The 20,766-nt window shown below is 31.8% G+C and overlaps 4 protein-coding genes across 12 annotated transcripts; 1 reads left to right on the top strand and 3 right to left on the bottom strand.

The window, feature by feature from the left end:
• Window positions 1–755: 755 nt before the first annotated feature.
• LOC118443155 (methyl farnesoate epoxidase) lies at window positions 756–3,610 on the bottom strand. The gene is made up of 8 exons (XM_035869680.2): window positions 3,055–3,610; window positions 2,661–2,958; window positions 2,414–2,602; window positions 2,155–2,341; window positions 1,943–2,066; window positions 1,625–1,805; window positions 1,134–1,393; window positions 756–1,056 (listed from the first exon to the last, which is right to left on the bottom strand). The coding sequence occupies exons 1-8, from the start codon at window positions 3,137–3,139 to the stop codon at window positions 875–877; spliced, it is 1,506 nt and encodes a 501-aa protein (XP_035725573.1). The 5' UTR covers window positions 3,140–3,610; the 3' UTR covers window positions 756–874.
• Window positions 3,611–4,338: 728 nt separating this feature from the next.
• LOC146873068 (uncharacterized) lies at window positions 4,339–4,991 on the bottom strand. Its single transcript, XM_085656799.1, has one exon. It carries the CDS (start codon window positions 4,922–4,924, stop codon window positions 4,442–4,444), a length of 483 nt encoding a protein of 160 aa, XP_085512925.1. The 5' UTR covers window positions 4,925–4,991; the 3' UTR covers window positions 4,339–4,441.
• Window positions 4,992–6,365: 1,374 nt separating this feature from the next.
• LOC118442995 (uncharacterized) lies at window positions 6,366–16,707 on the top strand. 9 transcript variants are annotated; one of them, XM_035869346.2, is made up of 9 exons: window positions 7,406–7,854; window positions 11,435–13,330; window positions 13,414–13,755; window positions 13,874–14,104; window positions 14,209–14,685; window positions 14,855–15,230; window positions 15,643–15,687; window positions 15,777–15,889; window positions 16,569–16,707. In XM_035869346.2, the coding sequence occupies exons 1-6, from the start codon at window positions 7,840–7,842 to the stop codon at window positions 14,873–14,875; spliced, it is 2,982 nt and encodes a 993-aa protein (XP_035725239.1). In that variant the 5' UTR covers window positions 7,406–7,839; the 3' UTR covers window positions 14,876–15,230; window positions 15,643–15,687; window positions 15,777–15,889; window positions 16,569–16,707. The 9 variants fall into 9 exon arrangements, with proteins under 9 accessions (XP_035725240.1, XP_035725239.1, XP_035725237.1 ...); XM_035869344.2 differs by having other exon boundaries at window positions 15,643–15,696; XM_035869345.2 differs by having other exon boundaries at window positions 14,855–15,299.
• On the bottom strand, window positions 16,089–19,818 carry LOC118442997 (uncharacterized). Its single transcript, XM_035869352.2, has 10 exons — window positions 19,410–19,818; window positions 19,068–19,338; window positions 18,828–18,991; window positions 18,336–18,489; window positions 18,051–18,203; window positions 17,866–17,967; window positions 17,539–17,761; window positions 17,102–17,427; window positions 16,807–16,998; window positions 16,089–16,684 (listed from the first exon to the last, which is right to left on the bottom strand). Exons 1-10 carry the CDS (start codon window positions 19,476–19,478, stop codon window positions 16,521–16,523), a joined length of 1,818 nt encoding a protein of 605 aa, XP_035725245.2. The 5' UTR covers window positions 19,479–19,818; the 3' UTR covers window positions 16,089–16,520.
• Between the last annotated feature and the right edge of the window lie 948 nt (window positions 19,819–20,766).

The following is a 20,766-nucleotide window of genomic DNA, read 5'->3' as shown; positions in this document are numbered from 1 at the left end:
GGAAAGCTATAGAATTGTTTGCTCTTCTAAACGATATTAATCGTAAATGAAGGTGCAGCTAATTTATTTCAGTACCTTATCTTTTCAATGTAATTTAGAAGGTCATTTGTAGTTTTATCCACTTTTTCTACGCGCTTTTATCGCGCTGAACGTTTGAATTCGTTCGATAAATATTGATATTTTGCTATTTCGATATTAACAATTAAGGAATCTTCGATTTACATGCTGCAAACGAAGTATCGCGTTGATACGATATAATTACTTCGTCGACTGAAAGACGATATCGTCTTCCAATGATTTAATTCATTTTTCAGCTGTTATGAATTTATCAAATTACAAGACAATGCGAACATTAAATAAAAGTTGCAGAATGAAAGTTAAGTTGTAGAAATAAAGATCTAAATTTATCTTCATCGCGTTGACTCCAAATATTCGTAGAAACAAGTATCGTTTGTTGTAATGGAGGAAAAGAGAAAGTTCGTCGTATTTTTATGAAACGGCGAAGATTTTCTGTAAATACAAGAACTTGCTACTTGCCTGTCAAATGTAAATAGACTGTCAAAATTATCTGAAAGAATTCTTGTATTTAAAGAAGTAATAAAGGTAATTTCCATTGTTCGATTTTTCTTTAACTAACTCCTTTTTCTATTGCGCGTATATCGTTTACAGAACTGAGAAAATGTAACGAATTCATAAGTCGACGTAAATAATGATTTCCAGCGAAGATTTAACGAACTATTAATATCTATGCCCTCTTATGAATCAGTCTTTTTATTTAAAATCATTTTTTTCGTTTGCCATTCAAGTTGTCTTACATAGCATATTACACTTATATTTTCTTATAGTCATTTTTTTCATTGGTCTTTTATGATCATTATATTCGTTTCTTAATGAGAAGATTTATTGGTGGTGGTGAGATAGTAAAACCATCGATACCCGATAAATCTGGTTCTGGATATTCTGGTGCTATGGAGAAATGGAATCTTTGCAGCATGCAAGCATTTATCAAAAAGAGAAAATTTTTCGCTAGAACCTCGCCTGGACATCTTCTGTGACCTGCAAAAAAGAAATAGAATATAGAGTGATAATGTAATAAGGGATAAATGTAAAATAACATTCATATTACAAAATACCTAATCCAAATGACATAAGCCAAGGATTTTCGCAATATTCTCCCTTCTCATTGATGAATCTTTCAGGACGAAACGTTTTGGGATCACCCCAGTGATTTTCATCCATGTGAACGCTCATTAAATTTGCTAATAAAATGGAATTTTTTTTTATATCGTATCCTAACAAAGTTGTATCGTTCATAGCTCGATGAGGCACCGAAGTCGGTCCTACATTCCCCATTCTTCCTACTTCCGCCAGAGTTGCTTGTAGGTATGGAAGTCTGAGAGATATTAATGAAAACAATAACTCATAATTATGGATGTATCGCCTAGATTTCTATTATGTTCTAGATCACTTAGTTCTCTCGATTATTATTCATCGAATACATTGATGTAATAATTATATACCATTCTATTTCTCCTTCTTCGAATAAGATTATTATAACTTTTATTTGTACTAAAGTATGAGGATTATAAAATACCGATATAGATAATAGAGAATAATAAAATACCGATTTCTATATGCGAGACGAGGTGAAATATCTTTGCCAAAAACTTCATCCAATTCATCATGTATCTTCTTTTGTACATATTGATTTACGGATAGAAATGCGATCACGAAACCAGTGGTACTGGTGGTTGTCTCGATTGAGGCAATAAAAAGATCTCTAATGAGTGCGATTAAATTTTCATCTACGAACAATTAATATCGATTTTACAATACAGGATAATTGTACATGATAATCAGATTAGAAATGTTAAGGAATTAATAACACATACATTTAGGTTAATACCATTAGGTTTCAATAATAAAAAAAAATCAGTTTTACCGTTGAAGTTCGACGATGAAGATAAATTGGAGGAACATTGTGTTTGCATCTCTTTTAGATAAATGTCGATTAAGTTCGTTGGTTCATTCTGCATCTCAGTCACTTGGTGTTCCGTTATTATTTTCTATGATAACAGAATTTTTTATACATTTATCTATTTTAAAAATTAATTTATAAAATTGTAGATATTACAGGATCTTTTATTGTATTACTTTGAAATATAGCCACAGTCGATTTTGCCGTTCTTGCAACTGTGTATATCCTGTTAAACGTGGAAAAATATATCTGAGAAAAGGCAGTTGACTTATTATACTACCGGTTATTCTAGAGCTTCTTGAATTTTCGTTTAATATCGCAATAGCCTCCATCAATTTCGGATCCTCATGATCCAATTGAAATCTAAAAAACGTACAATGAGGAATGTTAATACTTACATAAAATGTAAGTATTTGTTTAAAATTAAATTCTTACTTCGATCCTGTGACAAGAAACCAAAAACTGGCTATAACTGTTACCGAAACGAGATCGTATATATTTGTTATTGGTCCTTTTTCTGCTAATTCTTCGATTATTTTTAACAAGATAATAATATCCTCCAGTATCATATCTTCCATGTTTGCTTTATCGAAACCAAGACGTTTCAATGTTTTTATTGTAAATCTATATTAATTACAGAAATTTATAGGTTAATGAAACATTGTTTTAAAATAAATATTACCTTCTATGTTCTGACCAAATTTTCCCATCGGTAAAAATTAATCCTCTGCGTTCACCTCCGGTTCTCAATCGAATTTCTAAGCTATCTGGTCTGCCATCAAATTCCGCTCGAGTGAGCATCTCGATGATAGCCTTACGTCCAGAAATAATTATAAATGTATAACCGAATCCAAGTCGTAAATGCACCACTGGTCCATAAATTTTTGCCAAATAACACCAGGTATGAGCTTGGAATTTAGTTTTCTTTACTAAACGCTTAATGTCCAATATATTTCCGATTATTGGTAATCCTCGTGGACCTGAGAGGTTTAATTATTTTAATTACGTTTATTCTATAATCCATTTCTTCGATAACATATTTATTTTATATATACATATATATTTTGTAGAATTACCTGGGGGAAAATTTCTTGACTTCTTTTGATCAATCATTATTTTGAAGAACAATGTGATTAATAAACAAATAACCAAGAACCACATTTTCAACGATTTTACACTTCAAACTTCACAATTTTTTTCTTGTGTCGAGTAATTAACATAAGAATTATTCACAAAGAAAATATATATTTCACGTTCATGACATTTCTCGTAGCGACATGTTTTAAACTAAAGGCTGGCAAAGAAAGATGTGGATGAAAAATGTATCCTTTCACCAGTAGATTGGGTAAGAGTCTGTCCGGCTCAAGGTTTCATATTGCGTATCATAACTTTCTTCCGTGCACTTTCCACTTACGTATAAACCGTTGCGGATATTTTGCTAACGTTTATTCAGTTATACAAAATAACGCATATCATAACTTTCGTTTATTCAGTTACAGTTATTTAGTCAAACCATTGCGGACATTCTGCTAACGTTTATTTACTTACACAAAATAACGCGTTCTTATCAATTAGATTTATAATATTTACTTGAAGGAAAATACATGATTCTTATTGAGTAAAAGAAAATTAAACGACGGTATGAAGATTAAAAATATAATTTAATTCATAACTGTTAGTATTGATATTAAAATACCGTTAAATTAATATTTTCCAAATTATCAGATTGCAAAGAAATTACAATGAATATTTCTTTTTCTATTTACATGAAAATCTAATTTAAATATCATATTAAACCGAAAATGATATTAGAATCTGATGGCATAAAACTGTAAAATGCAATATAATATATTCAATATAATATTCATTGTTAACTAGAAGAATTACAGAATGGATGATTGATTCGAAAAATCCAAAAAGAAGACTAGAGATTAAAGTCAATTCCATAATGTTATATATTCGCTGAAAGCAACGGAGTCCAATATAATAGAAAAATCTAAAGAAAACATCGAATTTGGAAAGATCATGTCTCTTTCGTTTCAATGATCTTGAAAACATCTACATGCTTATTTGACAATTTCATATTGGTTGATCCCATTCTTAATACGTTACCGATATTAATTATTTTAGTTGGCTCAACTGTTTCAGTTGATGTAAGCGAAGAATTGATGAAATTAAAATGGACGACGATATTTGTATATTCGCTATATTGAACTTATTTTATATAAAATTTGATCAAAATTACGTTCTAATACATATCAAATTTATTTTCAGTTAATCTGTATGTTCTAGTATTATAAGCATTAATAGTTAGAAGTTATATGATAATAATATAATAAAAGTAAATATCTAATGGCAAGATATCGACGGGTGACAATTTATTATAATTAAACTTTTTAAATTATATTATATATTATATTATATATTATATAATATAGAATTTATTTATTTTTTTTTCTATTATTATGATTTTCTAAAATAAAATTTATTTGTTTCAGTAGTCGTAATAGTTTGGCAAACATAAGCTGTGCGCAACACACATAATTTTCTCGTAGGATCGAATATTGTTTGGTTTGGACATTTTAATATCTTTTTTACATAACCGTTTGTCTCCCAGTAACACAAGTAATATTTTTGACAAGTTGGATCGTTGATAGGGAATCGACCTGAGCTTAGACACTTATATGGATTGACTGTCGTCGATATCATGCAAGAAGTACTTTGTGTTGGTAATACACATGCCTTTTTATACATATCGAATACTGTGCCATCGGGACACTTGAATATAGTGGATTTTAAATCCTTAGTGCATATGTAGTAGTATAGACAATCGGTGTCACCCAAAGGAAAGAATCCAGGTTGCGTGCACAAAATTTGAGCTTTTACTGAATCAAATATTAAAAGATTTATCAAGAAAGCTTTAAAAATAATGAGAAACGCACCCATTTGTATTTCTGATCGTTACGATTCTTGCAGCTTAATATCGAATATACTATACTGATTTCATTTCTTTCAACTGTTTTATACGTCGCATATTTTATTTACTTTATCACTTATCTTGTCTTAGCTCGATCTCGTACTATTTGATCATTGGTATATTGCTAACACAGTAGATCAAATTCTAAGAGGAAGAAGAGATAACGTCAACGACGTTATTGGGCGAAATTTGTCGTCAACATAAAAAAGAAAGTCTCGTTGTTAGACAACTAGATTTAATTCGTGCTCTAGCTAAAAATTACGATGAAACGACTTTCGATCACGTACCTGTGTCACCGACGATCAATTACTATTATAATTTCGCAAGTTCTGTTCGTTCTCCGACACTGTGAAATATTTATGACGATGCATGTTATTTAAATAGATATGAGCGAGGTCGCATAAATAATGTGTCTTTGAGATGTTTGAAAATATCGAGTAACACATATCTAAACGAAATATTTTTTTAGGAATATTACCGAAGAAATGAATGAATACGAAGATATCACAATTAAAAAAAAAGATTCATTTACTAATATTTTTAAAAACAATTAATTTGAAAATTATAATGTTCGTTATTCATCGGCCTTCGCATATTTGGCTTTCTTTAAAAAATCATAAAAGATAACGAATGATTAAAGATGCAGCAAAACTTTCCATACTCGAATCAAAATAGCGAGACAAAACTATTCAGATAATAGAATTTTTAATTTTCGAATAATAGAACAATGAATTTTCTGTTATTAAAGTTTATTTATTTTCGCTTAGTTGTCATTATCACACAATTAAGCTCTTATCACTGTATCAAGCTGTTAAATTCATACTACATTATAATCAAAATTCATTTTATCGAATAGAAAAAAGTTTACACATATGTGTATATAGTATAAAAAATGTTTATATTTATATTATATGTTTTTCTTTATTATATGTAAACAATTTATGTTTATTATATATAAAGTATATATATATATATATATATATATATATATATATATATATATGTATATACAAATACGTATTTGTAATAGAAGATGACATCTGTTGTTAAGAGATATATTATTTTTTTTTAAGTTTTACTATATTTTTTAAAAGTAAGAAAAAAAGAAACCTATTGAAAGAAAATATAAACAACGTTACAAATAAAATAATAATTTCATTGTAAACATTTGAAAAGATACAAAACTCATTATAAGTCCTTGAATCTTCTTAGCTTGTGTTTCGTGACATCGAGACTCTTCAAGGATCCTAGTAACCCATTTAGCCGGGTGCATATACATAACGTGGTCGCGGAAAGACTCTCGTGTATGCAGACTCGATCGACGAACTACGAAGGAGCCTGGAACGTGCCGATGTTACGCGCGTAGAGCATTAAACCCGGTTAGACTTTCTCGTCGCTTTCTGGCGATTTTGTATTCCGCGGATTCACCCTCGATTTCCCCCTCATACGTAAAGTTGCGTTGTTTTAACGTTCTGGATCGTCGTACGTTTCACCAACGACGAAGACAAATGACGGTAATTCAAAGATTTCAAGGCTTTTGTTCGAGGAAGAGGAACTTCGTTGATGTAATTAAAGATGTCTCAAGAATAAAAATTATTTGTATACTTTCGATAGATTTTCATTAAACGCGCATAGACGTAAGAGACTTTTAATTCATGTAACTTGTAACTATTTATTTAGTTATTGTTTGGAGTTATTTCTTTTTTCTTTTTTTTTCAACAACAGTTCGATATCAATGATTTAAACAGTTAAAATTTATATTCTATGGCTTGTCGAAAATTTACGATTACGTGAGCGTGGTACTAAAAAGGACACTACCTCAAAAGCGAAAGTTATCAGTCAGTAAATCTTTTTCGAACAGGTCAAATATCCTTAAACTGAGATTTTTAATGTAAGCCTTTCGACGATTATTCTTATGTCGAATTATTTTAACTAAGAGATCACAAAGATGCACATGTATTTTGTATGAATTTATTTATTTTTTTTTTTTTAATATTATACGGACAAATGTAATAAATATTAAGATTTGTTTTTTATATCTACTCGAATAATGTAATATGTTTTCTATTTTTTCACTGCATTGTAATATTTTTACATTGCTAAGATCTACGAAGAGAACTTTTTGTTTTTAAGATATACAAAACGTTACTTGGAAACATATCTTGAAGAGCAGGTAAAATTTTTTTCTCGATCCTTATTTAGTATTTTAGCAAGGGTTCAGCAGGTAAAGATGTCAGGTACAAAACCATTGGAAAAGCTATTGATTATGCTGAAAAGAACGGAAAATGGTATCTGTAGGTGGTCGATGACGAGATGAAACATTCTTGATACGAAGGTTAGAAAAGAAGAATAAGAGGGAGGAAAAGATGAAAGGAATGAGGGGAGAAGAGCGAACGTATATAAGTCACTCGTACATAAGAGACTCCAATGGACTCTCTCTTTGACCCTGGTCAAGTGCACACCTTTCTTCTCTCTTTTTCCCATTCGCCTCCCTCTCCAAAGTGTTCCTCAGTCAGTCGTCCTCCTCCATGGTGCTCTTCCATCCGTAGTAGTCCTTCTCTTCCTGTCGTTTCTCCGCTCTCGTTGTAGCGTCACTCGTATCTCGTCTCGCGTCGATACTCAGTATAGTGTGTTGAATACTTACGATGGGACACTGACTCACTTTTTATACAAAGTACCATATATTCTTATTCATTTTCACTTTTTCTTTTACTTCATTATCGCGAGTTAAAGAAGATTTCTTCGAAGAAGAAGTACCTTCTTTCGTCATTTCGTTTTTCATTGAGGTGTGATATGCTGAGGAGAAGAAGATTCTGAGAGGTAGAAGGAGAGAGAGAGAGAGAGAGAGAGAGAGAGAGAGAGAGAGAGAGAGAGAGAAAGAGAGATGGACATTCGTCGCGTGAGTGTTTTTTGTTTTGTTTTAATTATCTCAAATCTTTTTATTATATGTTCATAATGTTCTTATAAATTGAAATAGATATTATCTAGGTATACGTATTTAATAGGTATTAGCATTAGAAAAATTAATATTTCAATTTAAATCAAATTTATCGATAGCAAAATTATTTCCTAGTCGGAAGTATAAAGAAAATAACAAGTTTCTTCTTTTGTGTTTCTTTTTTTAGAAAGGAATTCTCCTTTGTTAAAGACCGAAATATGTCACTTTTCGTTTGCCGAACTAATCCAACTCCGTTATCGATGGACAAATAAAATTTCCAAAGATAAGAACATGTTTAATAACGTCGTTAAAATCTTTACCGGATATCCTTCTTTTCATTTATAGTTTCATATATTTCTTGAATATAAAGTTTAAATATATCCACAATAAAAAAATTATAATATAATCATTGTTTCGATCGTATTTTGGTACAGTACTTTCTCTTTGTTTTCATTCATTGCAATCATTAGAATTTAATACTTTGGCAATTTGTCGAAACAAATAATATCTTTTCTTGACAATTATATTCATTATCTTTCTTTGAAACATAAGCTATAGTTTTTAAGAAGGGAACATGAAGAGTACACACGCTTGATTATATTTTCATACGTTTCACCAAGCCTCGCGGCCTGTCATTAGACTCGATAAACTCGGCGGAGATCATCGTAGTTAAAGCGATTTTCGTTTTTCTCGAAGCAAAGAGATGACATGTGCCGTTTCACTCACCGACATACGTCGAAATAGGACATTGAGAGAGGAAAAAGATAATAGTTAACTCTCCCCTTGTCCTCTCATCTGTACTTGCCTGTAATTGTCTTCTTTAGTTCGCGTCATTTCGTTAAAGAACCGTTAGACGGTTCTTGTCTTCTCTATAGAGATCTGATTTTCACTCACGGCTTCCCACGTTATTCGCGCGATAAAATTTCGGATCTTCATCGTAATTATTGTACTCAGAAGATAGTTCACTTTTATATTTCGATTTAGAAGAACGTTCAAGATCAAAGAGAATACTTTCATTAAATAAGTTTATTAATATACAAAGTACGAGAAAAGTAATCGGTTCGTTAGTTTCATTGAAACTTATGGATATTAATCTAAAATTGTTCTTCAACTACGTTCATTAAAGTATCAACGCCAAGGATTAATTTATGAGTTTTTAGAAACTCAGTATTAACGTTTTATGATCTAGATTATCGAGAAAAGCGATAAAGTCTTTCAGATGAGATAGTAATTTCGTTCAAGAACATTGGCTAACGTCCTTTAACAAAAAGATTACTTGTAAAATAATAATTTTAGAAATAGTTTTGAAACGAAACGAACAAAAAGATATAATAAATAATATATCATTTAATAAGATAAAAAACATAAATGGTTATGCTAACGTTATCATAGTTATTATCAGTGGTATCTCCCGATTAATGTCGGTCGAATCGTTCAAGACTTTCATGTTTGGCGCGCAACGATGAGAGATACACGTGGTCACACGTATACACACACGCAAGGCCACGCGTCACACAGATTACATACACGCACGTTACATCGTCTTTTCTCCCCGTAGGTCGACTCTCATAATCCCCACAGTCCACTTACCTACATTGTCGACTCGCGTGCACGTCTACACACACACAAATACAAAACTTCTTGGTTTCTGTGAATATCATGAGCTTCTCTCTGGTGAGATTTCAAAGTGTTTCGCGATATTCGATCACAATTTCATTCTCGATTAAAATACAATTTTTTCATTTAATATCTTCATGACAATTCGTTTCTTGAATTCGTTGATATCATACAATCGAACTGTCTTCGAATAAAATCTACAAAACGATAAAATATAATTAGTGTTTTCTTCAATTTATTTTTTTTTCGATTAAATTCAATATTAATTATTTATTTTGAAATTTCTGTTCAAAAAAGTAATTAAGAATAGAAATCACAAAAGTCTTCGTTTCATTTCATTCAAGAACGTAGAAGTTTTCGTTGAATGTTCAAACAGTTCATTTAAATCAGATATTCGATGTTCGAAGAAAAGAACATAGATGAGGAAGAAAGAACAAGTTGGGTCAAGCGGAACGAATCAGTGAAATCTTATACTTAGCACATTGAAATTGCGATACTATAACGTGCGATTTTCTTTTAAGCCATTGTAAGTTAAAATTGCTATTAATGCGGTAAAAAAATAAAAAAAAACCATAAAAGGGAATAAAGCCGTTCTTATTCAAATTTGCATTTGCATTGTGTAAACGTATAAGTGATGTCCCTATGAGGGCGCAGTTTATCGTATATAGAATCCAATCTATTCTTCATTTATCTATTTTCTTCACTTTCCTATTCCGCTTCCGGTTTCTTCAACTCAAAAGACATTAAAAGGCAGCCCGTGTGTCAAAGTGCGCGCGCGCGCACGACTACTCTCGTTCTCTCTCGTACGGAACGTGTGTGAGCTCTCTTGACACGTAAATGGTACATGAAGCTTGCCAAGAGAGCCATTCAATCTGCGTCGTGTGAGAAAGTCTCAAAGCCCCGGCCACGAATCGACTCGTTCTCGACCTACACATCGAATATATACATACATACATACATATATACATGCAGCATACATAACAGAGAGATTCGTTTTCCTCGTAGCCTTTGGTGTCGAGATCATTCGTGCACGTTATTTCTTTTCTGCACGAATAGAAGCGGAGGAAGTAGTGTGCGAATAGGCGAAAGGATGAGAATTAGGCATCTCGGGAAATATTCCTTGCTTTTCAGGTTTAATTTATTTATTTATGTACGGGATATGAATGCAAGTAAGAGAAAAGTATATGACGATAATGAATAAAGATAGAATATATTAACTTAAAGTAGAAAGTATAAAAATAATTAATCATATTAAGATAAATGCATAGGTATACGTTAATACAGTATTAAATCATTTGTATGATATGTCATGGGTTTATTCTAAAAAAAATTATGAACGCTCGTTGTATGAAAGGATCTCAAAAATGAAATAATATTCGAAGAATTGTTTGAAAGAGTTGTTCTTTAAAAGCATTCATTATATTTTTCAAAATTATAATTATCGATTTGTAAAAGATGTATCTGTGAGTAGGAAGAACTGTTTAGTTCCGTGTATGGCACACATGTTCCGTGAATATTCGAAATGATTCTCACGGAGTGACCCACTTATTGTAACTATACTCGTGTGCTACGTTGTGCCATTGACTGCTACGAGATATACTCATACATAATTTTTTAACGTGTAAACGTATAAACGAACTTTCATAAATTTCAAACGTACCAAGTGTTATGCGAAATACATCGTGTATATATATATATATATTGAATCGTATTACTTTATCTTGCATAGTAATGCAGGCCATTTTCGCAATCATGTTGTAAGCGTTACATCGCAAAATGAGATCCACTTTTGAGATATAAGAAGATCGATGCGTTTCAAATTGCAAAAACTATACAAGAGATTCTCATGCAGGTGTCATGTATTTTATAGGTATACAGTAGGAATAAGGACGCTTAAAACTTTATTTGAACGGTTTCTTTCTAGGCCCCGATGTTCTTAGTATTGTTGACATGTGTCGTTGGTACACTTTCATTAGCCGGCAATGATCGAGGGGTTCCAAATTTGGTACAACGAAATCAAAGATACGCCTTGAGCGAATTTTTGATCCCACCACCGGTACCACAACTGCCATCACGCGTATTTCCCGGAGGAAGAACTGGACGAACTACTAATCCACATCCTGCTGAATCTCCTGGTTATTTCTCAAAGTTCATAAGTTGGTTAAATCCGTTTACAAGTGGTACTACCGTGGAAACGCCTCTACCTCCACCTCCTGAAACGCTTCATCCGCCAAAGTTTGTTCAATCACATGTGCCACCACTACCACCATCGGGACAACCACCTGGATTGCCATTAGCAACGTCTCAAGTTTACAATGCACAACCACCACCTGTTTATGACAGACTACCATTGCCCCAACCGCCGTCTCCCGCAGATATTTACAACAAATTAAATCCACAGGCCAAAAACAAGAATTGTAATCCGTGCAACAAAATTCCTTGGTTACCCATGAATCTTGGAGGAGCTTACCTTCCTCCAAGCAATCAAGATGGACATATTGGAGTTGTGACTGGAGAATATCTTCCACCGAGTAATCACGGACTCGTTGCTGCTGCATCTCAGGAGGTCAAAATACCAGACTTTTTTTATGCACCATTTTTACAAAACGGAGAAATTCCATCGATCGGACCTCTACCGAATCCACATTTGTATCCAGGTCCTATGCCTCCTCTGTTCAAAGCAGAAGTATTTGATTATCCTTCACGAACGAATTATCCTACTAAAGGAAATTTACAACATCACGAGGTACCCGTATCGACTGTTATTGAAACAAGTCCATCGTTATCTTTAGGAATATCAAACGATCAAACGAACAACTCCGGTGATAGGAATTTAGGAATTCCTCAAGAAGGACAAACCATTTTTGAAAGTCATCAAGTGTCTGGTTCAAGTCATACTGAGTTCGGTAATCAAGGATATGGTGGAGTTCAAATAGACTTGTTTTCTAGTGCTTCTCATGAGAATCAACAAGGACCCGTGGTTTATCCAAATTTTAATAAAGAAAATGATGCAACGTCGATTAAAGAAAATTTCGATGAGTCCAAGATAAATCAATTTACAGAACCTAATGCTTCCGGTAATTTCGAGCATACAAATTTTGGGAATAATCAACAATTCGTTGATTCTTCTAGATTGGATTTTCAAAAAACCGATCAGACTGTTCCTTCAACTGTAATAGGACACGATCATTATGTTTTTGGAAATACAGAGTTGGGACAGCAAACCTACAATGGTGATATCTCATCTAGTATCGGTATAGTTAAAGATTCCCATGCATCAGGTACTGATGGATTTTCCAATGTAGGAAATCCAATATATTTTGAAGAATCGCCATTGACAGATCTAACGAAGACGAGCGAAAGTCGTACTGATTCGCCCTCGATATCTTCTCCTTCCACCTTCATTGATCTTGATAGAGAACAAAATTCTAAGACAGCCTTGGATTATGAATCGAGGCCGAATTCTTTCCAAGTACAACAGGAAATTAATCGATTAGGATTATTGGGTGGTAGTAATGATAGTTTTTTGAATTATTCGACAGAAAGTAATGTGATCAAAGACTTATTTAGAATTGACAAAATTAATGAGCAAACATGGAGAAATACTAAACCGACTACTTTGACTACCGAAGGTTTGCAGAATTTTGATACTTTATTCGTAGCACCACAAGCACAATTAACTGATTCTTGGTCAGTCGTTTTGTCGACGACAATGAGGACGACACAAGATGAAACTTTGTTAAATAATTTAGGAAAAAACAAAGATACAAATAAAGAAGATCATAGTTTACAACAGTATGGAGGAAAGAGAAATAAACAGGTACAATGAAAATGACGATAATTTGTTATGATCATAGACAATTGAATTTGATAAAGTTAATGTAATTTTTTATTTTCTTTTAGGTACAGGTAATAATTCCGTATACGTCGCAATATACCCCATTACCTTTCCATACGTCCTATGATGATAAAGATAATGTGGAACAAACTCAACAACGGACAGTATCTTTCGTGGACGTATCGAATCGTGACAACTATGTCAGTGAAGAGTCTAGAAGCGAGAGTAAGGTGATAAGTCTTCCAGAAACGGTAACAGTTTCCGGCAATTTGAATATTTTGGATGATCATACGACGAAAGTTGTAACAACGACAACTGAAACTGTCTTTAATATTAGTACGAAGAAAGTTAACAATTCGATAGATGTTCATAGATTACAAAAGAATATCGACAATTGGACGATACAGGTATGTATTTTGTGTTAAATCCATGGAAATGAAAATATTAAAATATTAAAGTTTTAATTTTTGAAATTGATTTTTTTTTTTAATATTTAAATCGAAACCTGTTTGGATTTATAATTAGGAATATTCGCGAGGAACTACTTTTAGCACGATTTTACCCAGTTCTTCTCGTCCTTATCTGCAACCATCGAAAAAAATACCTAACGAATATTTCACGACAACGGAATCTGGCGAACATGTGAACGGTTTGAACGATCATGAAGAAAATGTAAAATCTTTTGCATTGGCTGGATTCAGTTTTAACGATATCGAGGATGAAGGACCTAATTCACTCGAAGAATCTAGGATACAGGTGATATTATCAATTCATTATTACTATGAAAAATAAATGAGAAGAGTTAAAATAGTTATATTGTAAATGATTAACTGAGAGAATGTTTTCTTTATTCTTTTTAGACCATACACGTTGAAAATCCAACAACCAAAGCGGAATTTAATACGTCGAATGTAAACGAAAATAACTCGAACGTGACCACGAAGAAACAAGAAAGTTCTTGGAAAACTTTTCCAGTATCGATTTCGACGGTCGATAAGGAACGAGTCTATGTCGTGACTCCTCAGACAACTACGACGGTTGCAACCGAGCGTCGCGAGGAGGAAAATAAATCGAGCACGAAGAGTTCAAAGAAAGGGAGCGTAGTCTATTCGAAGAGCATCAAGAGTAAGCAGGATGAGTTCGAGAAAATAGAGAGAGCTTATCAAGTTCTACCGCAGGCTGTAAATAATTTAGCTGTGGCTTCCACGGGTCCGGAAACCCTTCCTCTATGGGGAATAATGGAACACGAAGAGTTTGCCTTGTTAGGCCAAAACGAAGACGAGAACAATGACGATGAGTCAATAGTGGCGCCTATCCTTTATACCGGACATTCTAAGGTACTTTTTCTTTTTGTATTATATGTGAAAGATATCTTTTCTTTTACTATGATTTTTTGATTCTCCTAAGATAATTGTATGCTTGATTCAATAGGTATATAATTATAATAATAATAATAATTATTATTATTATTATAATGATCGGCTTGTTCTTTTTTTATTATTTTAGGTTTCACGGGCTAGGCGATGACTAGATAAAAGACTTTCGATTGTATAAAGATTTTTCATACGTTTGTTTTGTCGCTGATATAACTTCGTACATAGATTAATAATATTTGCGATAGATAAGTAATATTTGTGATCGTCGAGGAGCATTTTTAATTATCAAGACTTTCTGGTCGATGCAAAGAAGAAGAAGTCGGTCAGGCGTCAAGTCAAGAAAGATGAAGAAACCACAATTTCTCATGTGCGAGATATTTAATTAAAGGGACATCGATAACTAATTAATTTAAAAACTAGTGTTAAACGAATGTGTGACTGATAGTGATTGATGATATGAGAATACTAAACACATTGTGTTTTGTTATTTTCTATCAGCTCATATGGTAATATTCATTAGTTATTTATCTTTGATATGTATAAAATATCCAACGCCAGAACTTGCGAAAATAATAGTAAAGTATTTTATTTCTATGTTTAATATTTATTCACCACATTACATCGCGTTTCTTTCATTCGTTTGCCAGTTAGAGATTTTCTCTCAGAGTCATTGAATTTTCATCCAATAAAGTCATTTAGGATTTTTATCGTATTATATTATATTAATTTCTTTTGTATAATCGCACATATTTTCGAAAACTATTTCTATTTAATCTTTAACGAATAAGAAAAACGAAGAAAAAAATTTTAAATATTCAATAAAAAATTCGACGATTGATTCTTCACTATTCACCTTAAGCCAACTGTTTTCTATTTGCGATGTGACTCGATTTTCAAAACGATTGCGTTTTACTTCAGAAAGTCACTTTCGCCGATTTCGAAAATCTGGATGCTAGCCAAAAGGTGATTCAGGTGATTGTAACTAAATATATCAACCGTGCGTGCGGCACATAAATGCATATCATGAAATTGATTTGACATCGGCTTTTCAGAATCGTATGGTGAAAGGAGAAAATACAGTATCCGGACATATTTGGAACGCATGAACGCACGTTTGTGCGTGATTTTACTACCGCATTGGAAAATTTAGAAGCGTACCTGCTAGGTCAGTACGAAGATTTATTTTAAATGGTAAATTATTAAAGATTCATTACTAATTATATATTATAATTCAGTTTAATTGCACAATCAACAATTATTTTAGCATAATCCATAATTCTATAGAAAGAACTTTCACATTTGACTGATTACCTTTGCGATTGACCTTTACAATTTATTAGAGTTTAAAGAAAATTATTAAAGTGGAGTGAAGAAATACTTATTTGGATGTAAAAAATTTCGTTTTTATTTCAAATTTATATCACGATCTTACAAATTAAAAAACAAGGAGAATTTTTTGTTGAATATTTTTTGATTCTGATAGAAAAATCACACGTTTGTCGTCTCTCTTTGCACGTGAGAACTCGTTTCGAATAGACGTGGGAAAAAATTATCTATTGTTCGTTCATGGCATCTCATTTCTTTATTTTTTGCTCGTAATTAGATCTATTTCTTTAGTAAAAGGGAATAGAACAAGGACACGACCTTAATTAAGGCCATTCCAACATCGCCTTTTATTTCTTTGTTAAAAAACATAAAAGAACTTGAGAAAATTGCCAAAATAATATTTCGATATTAAATTAAAATATATCTTAATTTATGACCGAATGTACAGTAAAAACGATTCTATTATATTTCTAAATATTCTGTTCAATGAGATCCTGTTGTGTTTGTTTTAATCGTAGTTTCGTTCTTCGCAAGATGATCAACTCCGTCAGCCATAGAGTGACGGTCAAGGCCGTCATACTATTAATTATGACGATGCAGGGCGTGTAACTTCCCATTGCGTCTCTAATTATACCTACGGTACAAAGAATTCGTCACTGTTTTACGCTTTCTACTTAATCGTAACAGCAAAATTTAAACTATTTTTCCGAGGAAAATTTTATATAAAGGGATTCAACGAGATATTCTAAACTATACCTAAACATGGTCCAACACTTATCATGATGAATCCATTTACCATCATCTGTATCGCAGAAGCATATGGTAGTCGGTTAATCGGCACATAGCTTGGTATGACCAATGACATATAAACAGATCTAATCCCTTTGGCAATTCCTAAACCTGTAGCAACAACTATCACTTGTGTAAAAGAATGGGTAAATATTAAACCTGCATTAAAAAAAGGAAATATGAAAAAAAATTTCGAAAGGTGTAGTACGTGAATAATAAAATCATTTAGTTATATCATATTAGATTATTAGAAAAATTGTACCTGTTCTGCTAATAATAAGTAAGATCAAACTGATAGTGTACATTGGTCTCGGTGTTAGATGAAGCCATTCTCCAAGATATGGAGCACAACATCGGAGAACAAGATCAACCGAGGCAATGGTGCTCATTATAATTGCGATTTCATTTGTCAACAAACCACGGTCAGCCAGAATGAAGGGAGTCAATAAAGAGAAATTAATTTCCGCGAAAATGGCAATCGACATGCCCAACATTATATTGACATATATACGATCTCGTAGAAGATCGAGATCGTAAAAGGCGATTATCCATCGTAAAATTCGCACGAATCTCGTTTTCTTTTTTTGTCTGTTGGCATATCATTGTTACGTTATAAACTACAATTTATAGTAATAATGTTAAAAAAGTTTGCGATAAGATAAATAAATTAAAAAAATTTTTCATTCACATTTGACTTACTTTTCACAACTATCGTTTTGATTCTCTATATTTGAATCATTTATCATTATCTCGTTATTGTTTTGTGGAATGTGATTATCTTCCCTTATACTTTGACAACTATTCGCTTTTGATATTTTATTCGTACTACTGAAGCTTAAATTCTTTCGCAGAGGTTGGCAAGCTGGATCTTCATCGAAAATTCTTAGACTACTGTTTAGATTGATAGTATTTATGCTTTTTGCTGGAATAAAACAATAGAAATTATAGATAATTGCATTATGGATGGTTGTGTAGGATTTTAGATTAAGAAATAAATGAAATTTATTTAGAAATAATGAAATTTACCTGAATTCCACCAGTGATAATCTGACTTGGAACGTGTTCGATTACTTGATTCGTAATTATTAATCCATGTCCAACCATCAAGACTCATCTCTTGCGAAATGGCTAAAAGAAAAAAATAATGCAATCGTAATATTCTGGAATTATCAAGCTAAATAAAATAAGTAAATAATATTTGGTCTACAAACTTCTCGTCGTTTCTGAAAGCTGTCGCGATAATGGAGTTTCAAAACCATAAATGCTAATGCCTTCGACATCGTGATTGATATTTGTTATAGTTAGATTTTTATGCTTTTGTTGTTCTTCCATCAATAGCGCGTCATGAAAAGTATCTTCGTTTTCTGAAATTTCGTTTAGTGTATATTTCAAACATCATAAAAGAGCAAAATTTAAATGATCAATTCATGTTCGTTGTAATTAGAATATTCTTTATCAATTGTTTTCATTGAAAATGAAAGCAAATGAATAATTACCAACAGAGTGTTCTTTTTCTATGTTCTCGATAATCTTCTGCTTATCCTGATCTTTAACGTTTGATTGTTTTTTCATGTGCCATTTTATAGGATGTAACATTAAAGCGCCTATTACCGCGTGTAGAGAGTAGGAACCAAATATCAATAGCGTGCCCTATTTTGGAATTATTACTTTGTATTTGAATCGGAAACACTGCTATTAATAACAAAGCTCATTATCACGTTGCCACGTTGATAACTCTCATGAGGTGAAATTTAGATGCATAATTTTGCATAAATATTAACTAAAAGTAGAGTTTATATTACATTAAAGACTAAAGTAATTCAATACACTATTACAACTGATAATTACATAATACAAAACTGATAATTTCATAACAATTTGTAGTAATAAAAATTTCTACGATGTTCTATATCGTTATCTGAAATGCTCTTAATGGATAATCGAAATAAAGATGTCGAACTATTGTTCGAAGTAAAAACCTAAATTACCTGAGACCCGTACTTATGGAGCAAGAAAGTTGTTATTGGTGGCATAAAGATCGAACCTATACCCATAATAGTGATGGCCCAACCGGTTGCACGTCCTCTCTTCGTTGTGAAGTAGGTGTTGAGTGCGAGAGAAAAGGCCGATGTTGCAAGGTTCATTCCGACAGCTTAAAACGCAAACAAAATAAGATTATGAGAAGTACGTCTTTGAAGAAGCACAAAGAAAAACAAAGAATTACTTACATGCTATCACACCGTACGTGATCATAATAAGAGTAAATGTTCTTGAGAACGTTGTTAGTATTATACCGATAGAATATAACAGAGAACCAGCGATGGCCACTTTTCTGTACCCAAAATATCGTAAAAGTGGACCATTGATTAAACCTAATATCATGCCAAATGCCGAGTTGGTACTAATGATAGTGCTGCTTTGTGTACCATTGATGTTTAACAATGGAAACAAATCCTTAAATATTAAACCTGAACCTTGCATGATAGGTATCATGGCAAGCTAAAAAGAGTTCTTGATAATTTAACATTCTTGAATTTGGAAATTATCATTTACATATTCATAAAACTTACACTGTTAAATGCATATGCTATGACGATTATCCAACCATATCCTCCGTCCGGCGGTACAAGAGTAATCATTTTTATTAAGTTTTTACTCTTCGATCTTGTTTCTTTGTTATCAGATGAAAATAAAAAAATGACCCATCTTCTATACTAGCTTCGTTATTCGCGCACCTGTTTTATGACTTTTTGTTATTTTGATCAAAATTTTTCAAATTTTTCGTCGATTTTGTTTTATTTTCTTTTTTTTTCTAACTTGTTTCTTTTTCCTTCAGACCTTTCATTTCTTCTGACAATTATTGCTACGATGTAGTTATTTATAATGAATGGATCTCAGTTCATACATCGTTTTGCAACTATAAGTAACACGCTTGGCAGCCAAGCGATCAATATTACCAGCTTATTCCTAAGAGATAAGTGTGACTTTAATCTAATCTCGACACGGAATATGTTCTGTCATTCTCAGTAGATTATTGATAAATGACCTTCAGGAATAATGCTGGATGATTGAGATATATAATATTTTATAATTGATATTATCAGTAGATTTATTATGAATGTTAAATATGTTTTCCTGAATGATGAATCAACGTTTTAAAGTTGGAGTATAAATGAAGAAAAATTTCTTAATGTGCATATCTTAGTTTATTGCATCATGTATTTACATACGTGCAATTAAACAATTAATATACTAGAGTCTCAATGTTACATTCTAGTTTGTAATTTTTAAAAATGATATACTTTGATATTCTTTTGTTATGAATTGTGTCGTATACTTGAGATAATGATGCATCATAATCCGTTATAATCCGTTATAATTCGTTTTACAAATTGATGTAGAAAGGAAAACGTATATTCATATATTAAAAGAAATTCGTATATTCAAAGATAATATTAATTAAAATATTTTAGCATAATTTATGTAAACGATGGCATATAGTAATTTTATAATGATAATAAAAAATAAACATATTTTTTATTATCATTATAACAGTATCAAAATTTGAGATGTGTATATGAAAACGTTAATTTAGGAGTATAGTAGCCTAATCAGATATAAGAATCATGTAATAAGAAATAAAGAATTATAGCTAGTTCCGATGTAAAATAGGAGAAATTATTTAATCTAAATGTTTAAAATCAAATTACTTATTAAAATCTTAAGTCACAAGTTCGACATATCAATTTTATAAAACAAAAAAGAAATAATCAATTTGGTTTTTGTTAAATGGATAATAGATTTATTTTTCATTTAATAATTACTTGATATATTCTAATTAATTAGAATTAAATTGAAAATAATCGAGAAATATCAGTGAGAAGCAATTTTGCTTAGTACAAGCACATGTATTAATATTCTTCCAAG

Source organism: Vespa mandarinia, chromosome 4, assembly GCF_050613455.1.
Source record: "Vespa mandarinia isolate Hongniang chromosome 4, ASM5061345v1, whole genome shotgun sequence".
NCBI lineage: Eukaryota > Metazoa > Arthropoda > Insecta > Hymenoptera > Vespidae > Vespa > Vespa mandarinia.
The sequence above is the reverse complement of the archived record's forward strand: the minus strand, read 5'-3'. Positions and strand labels throughout refer to the sequence as shown.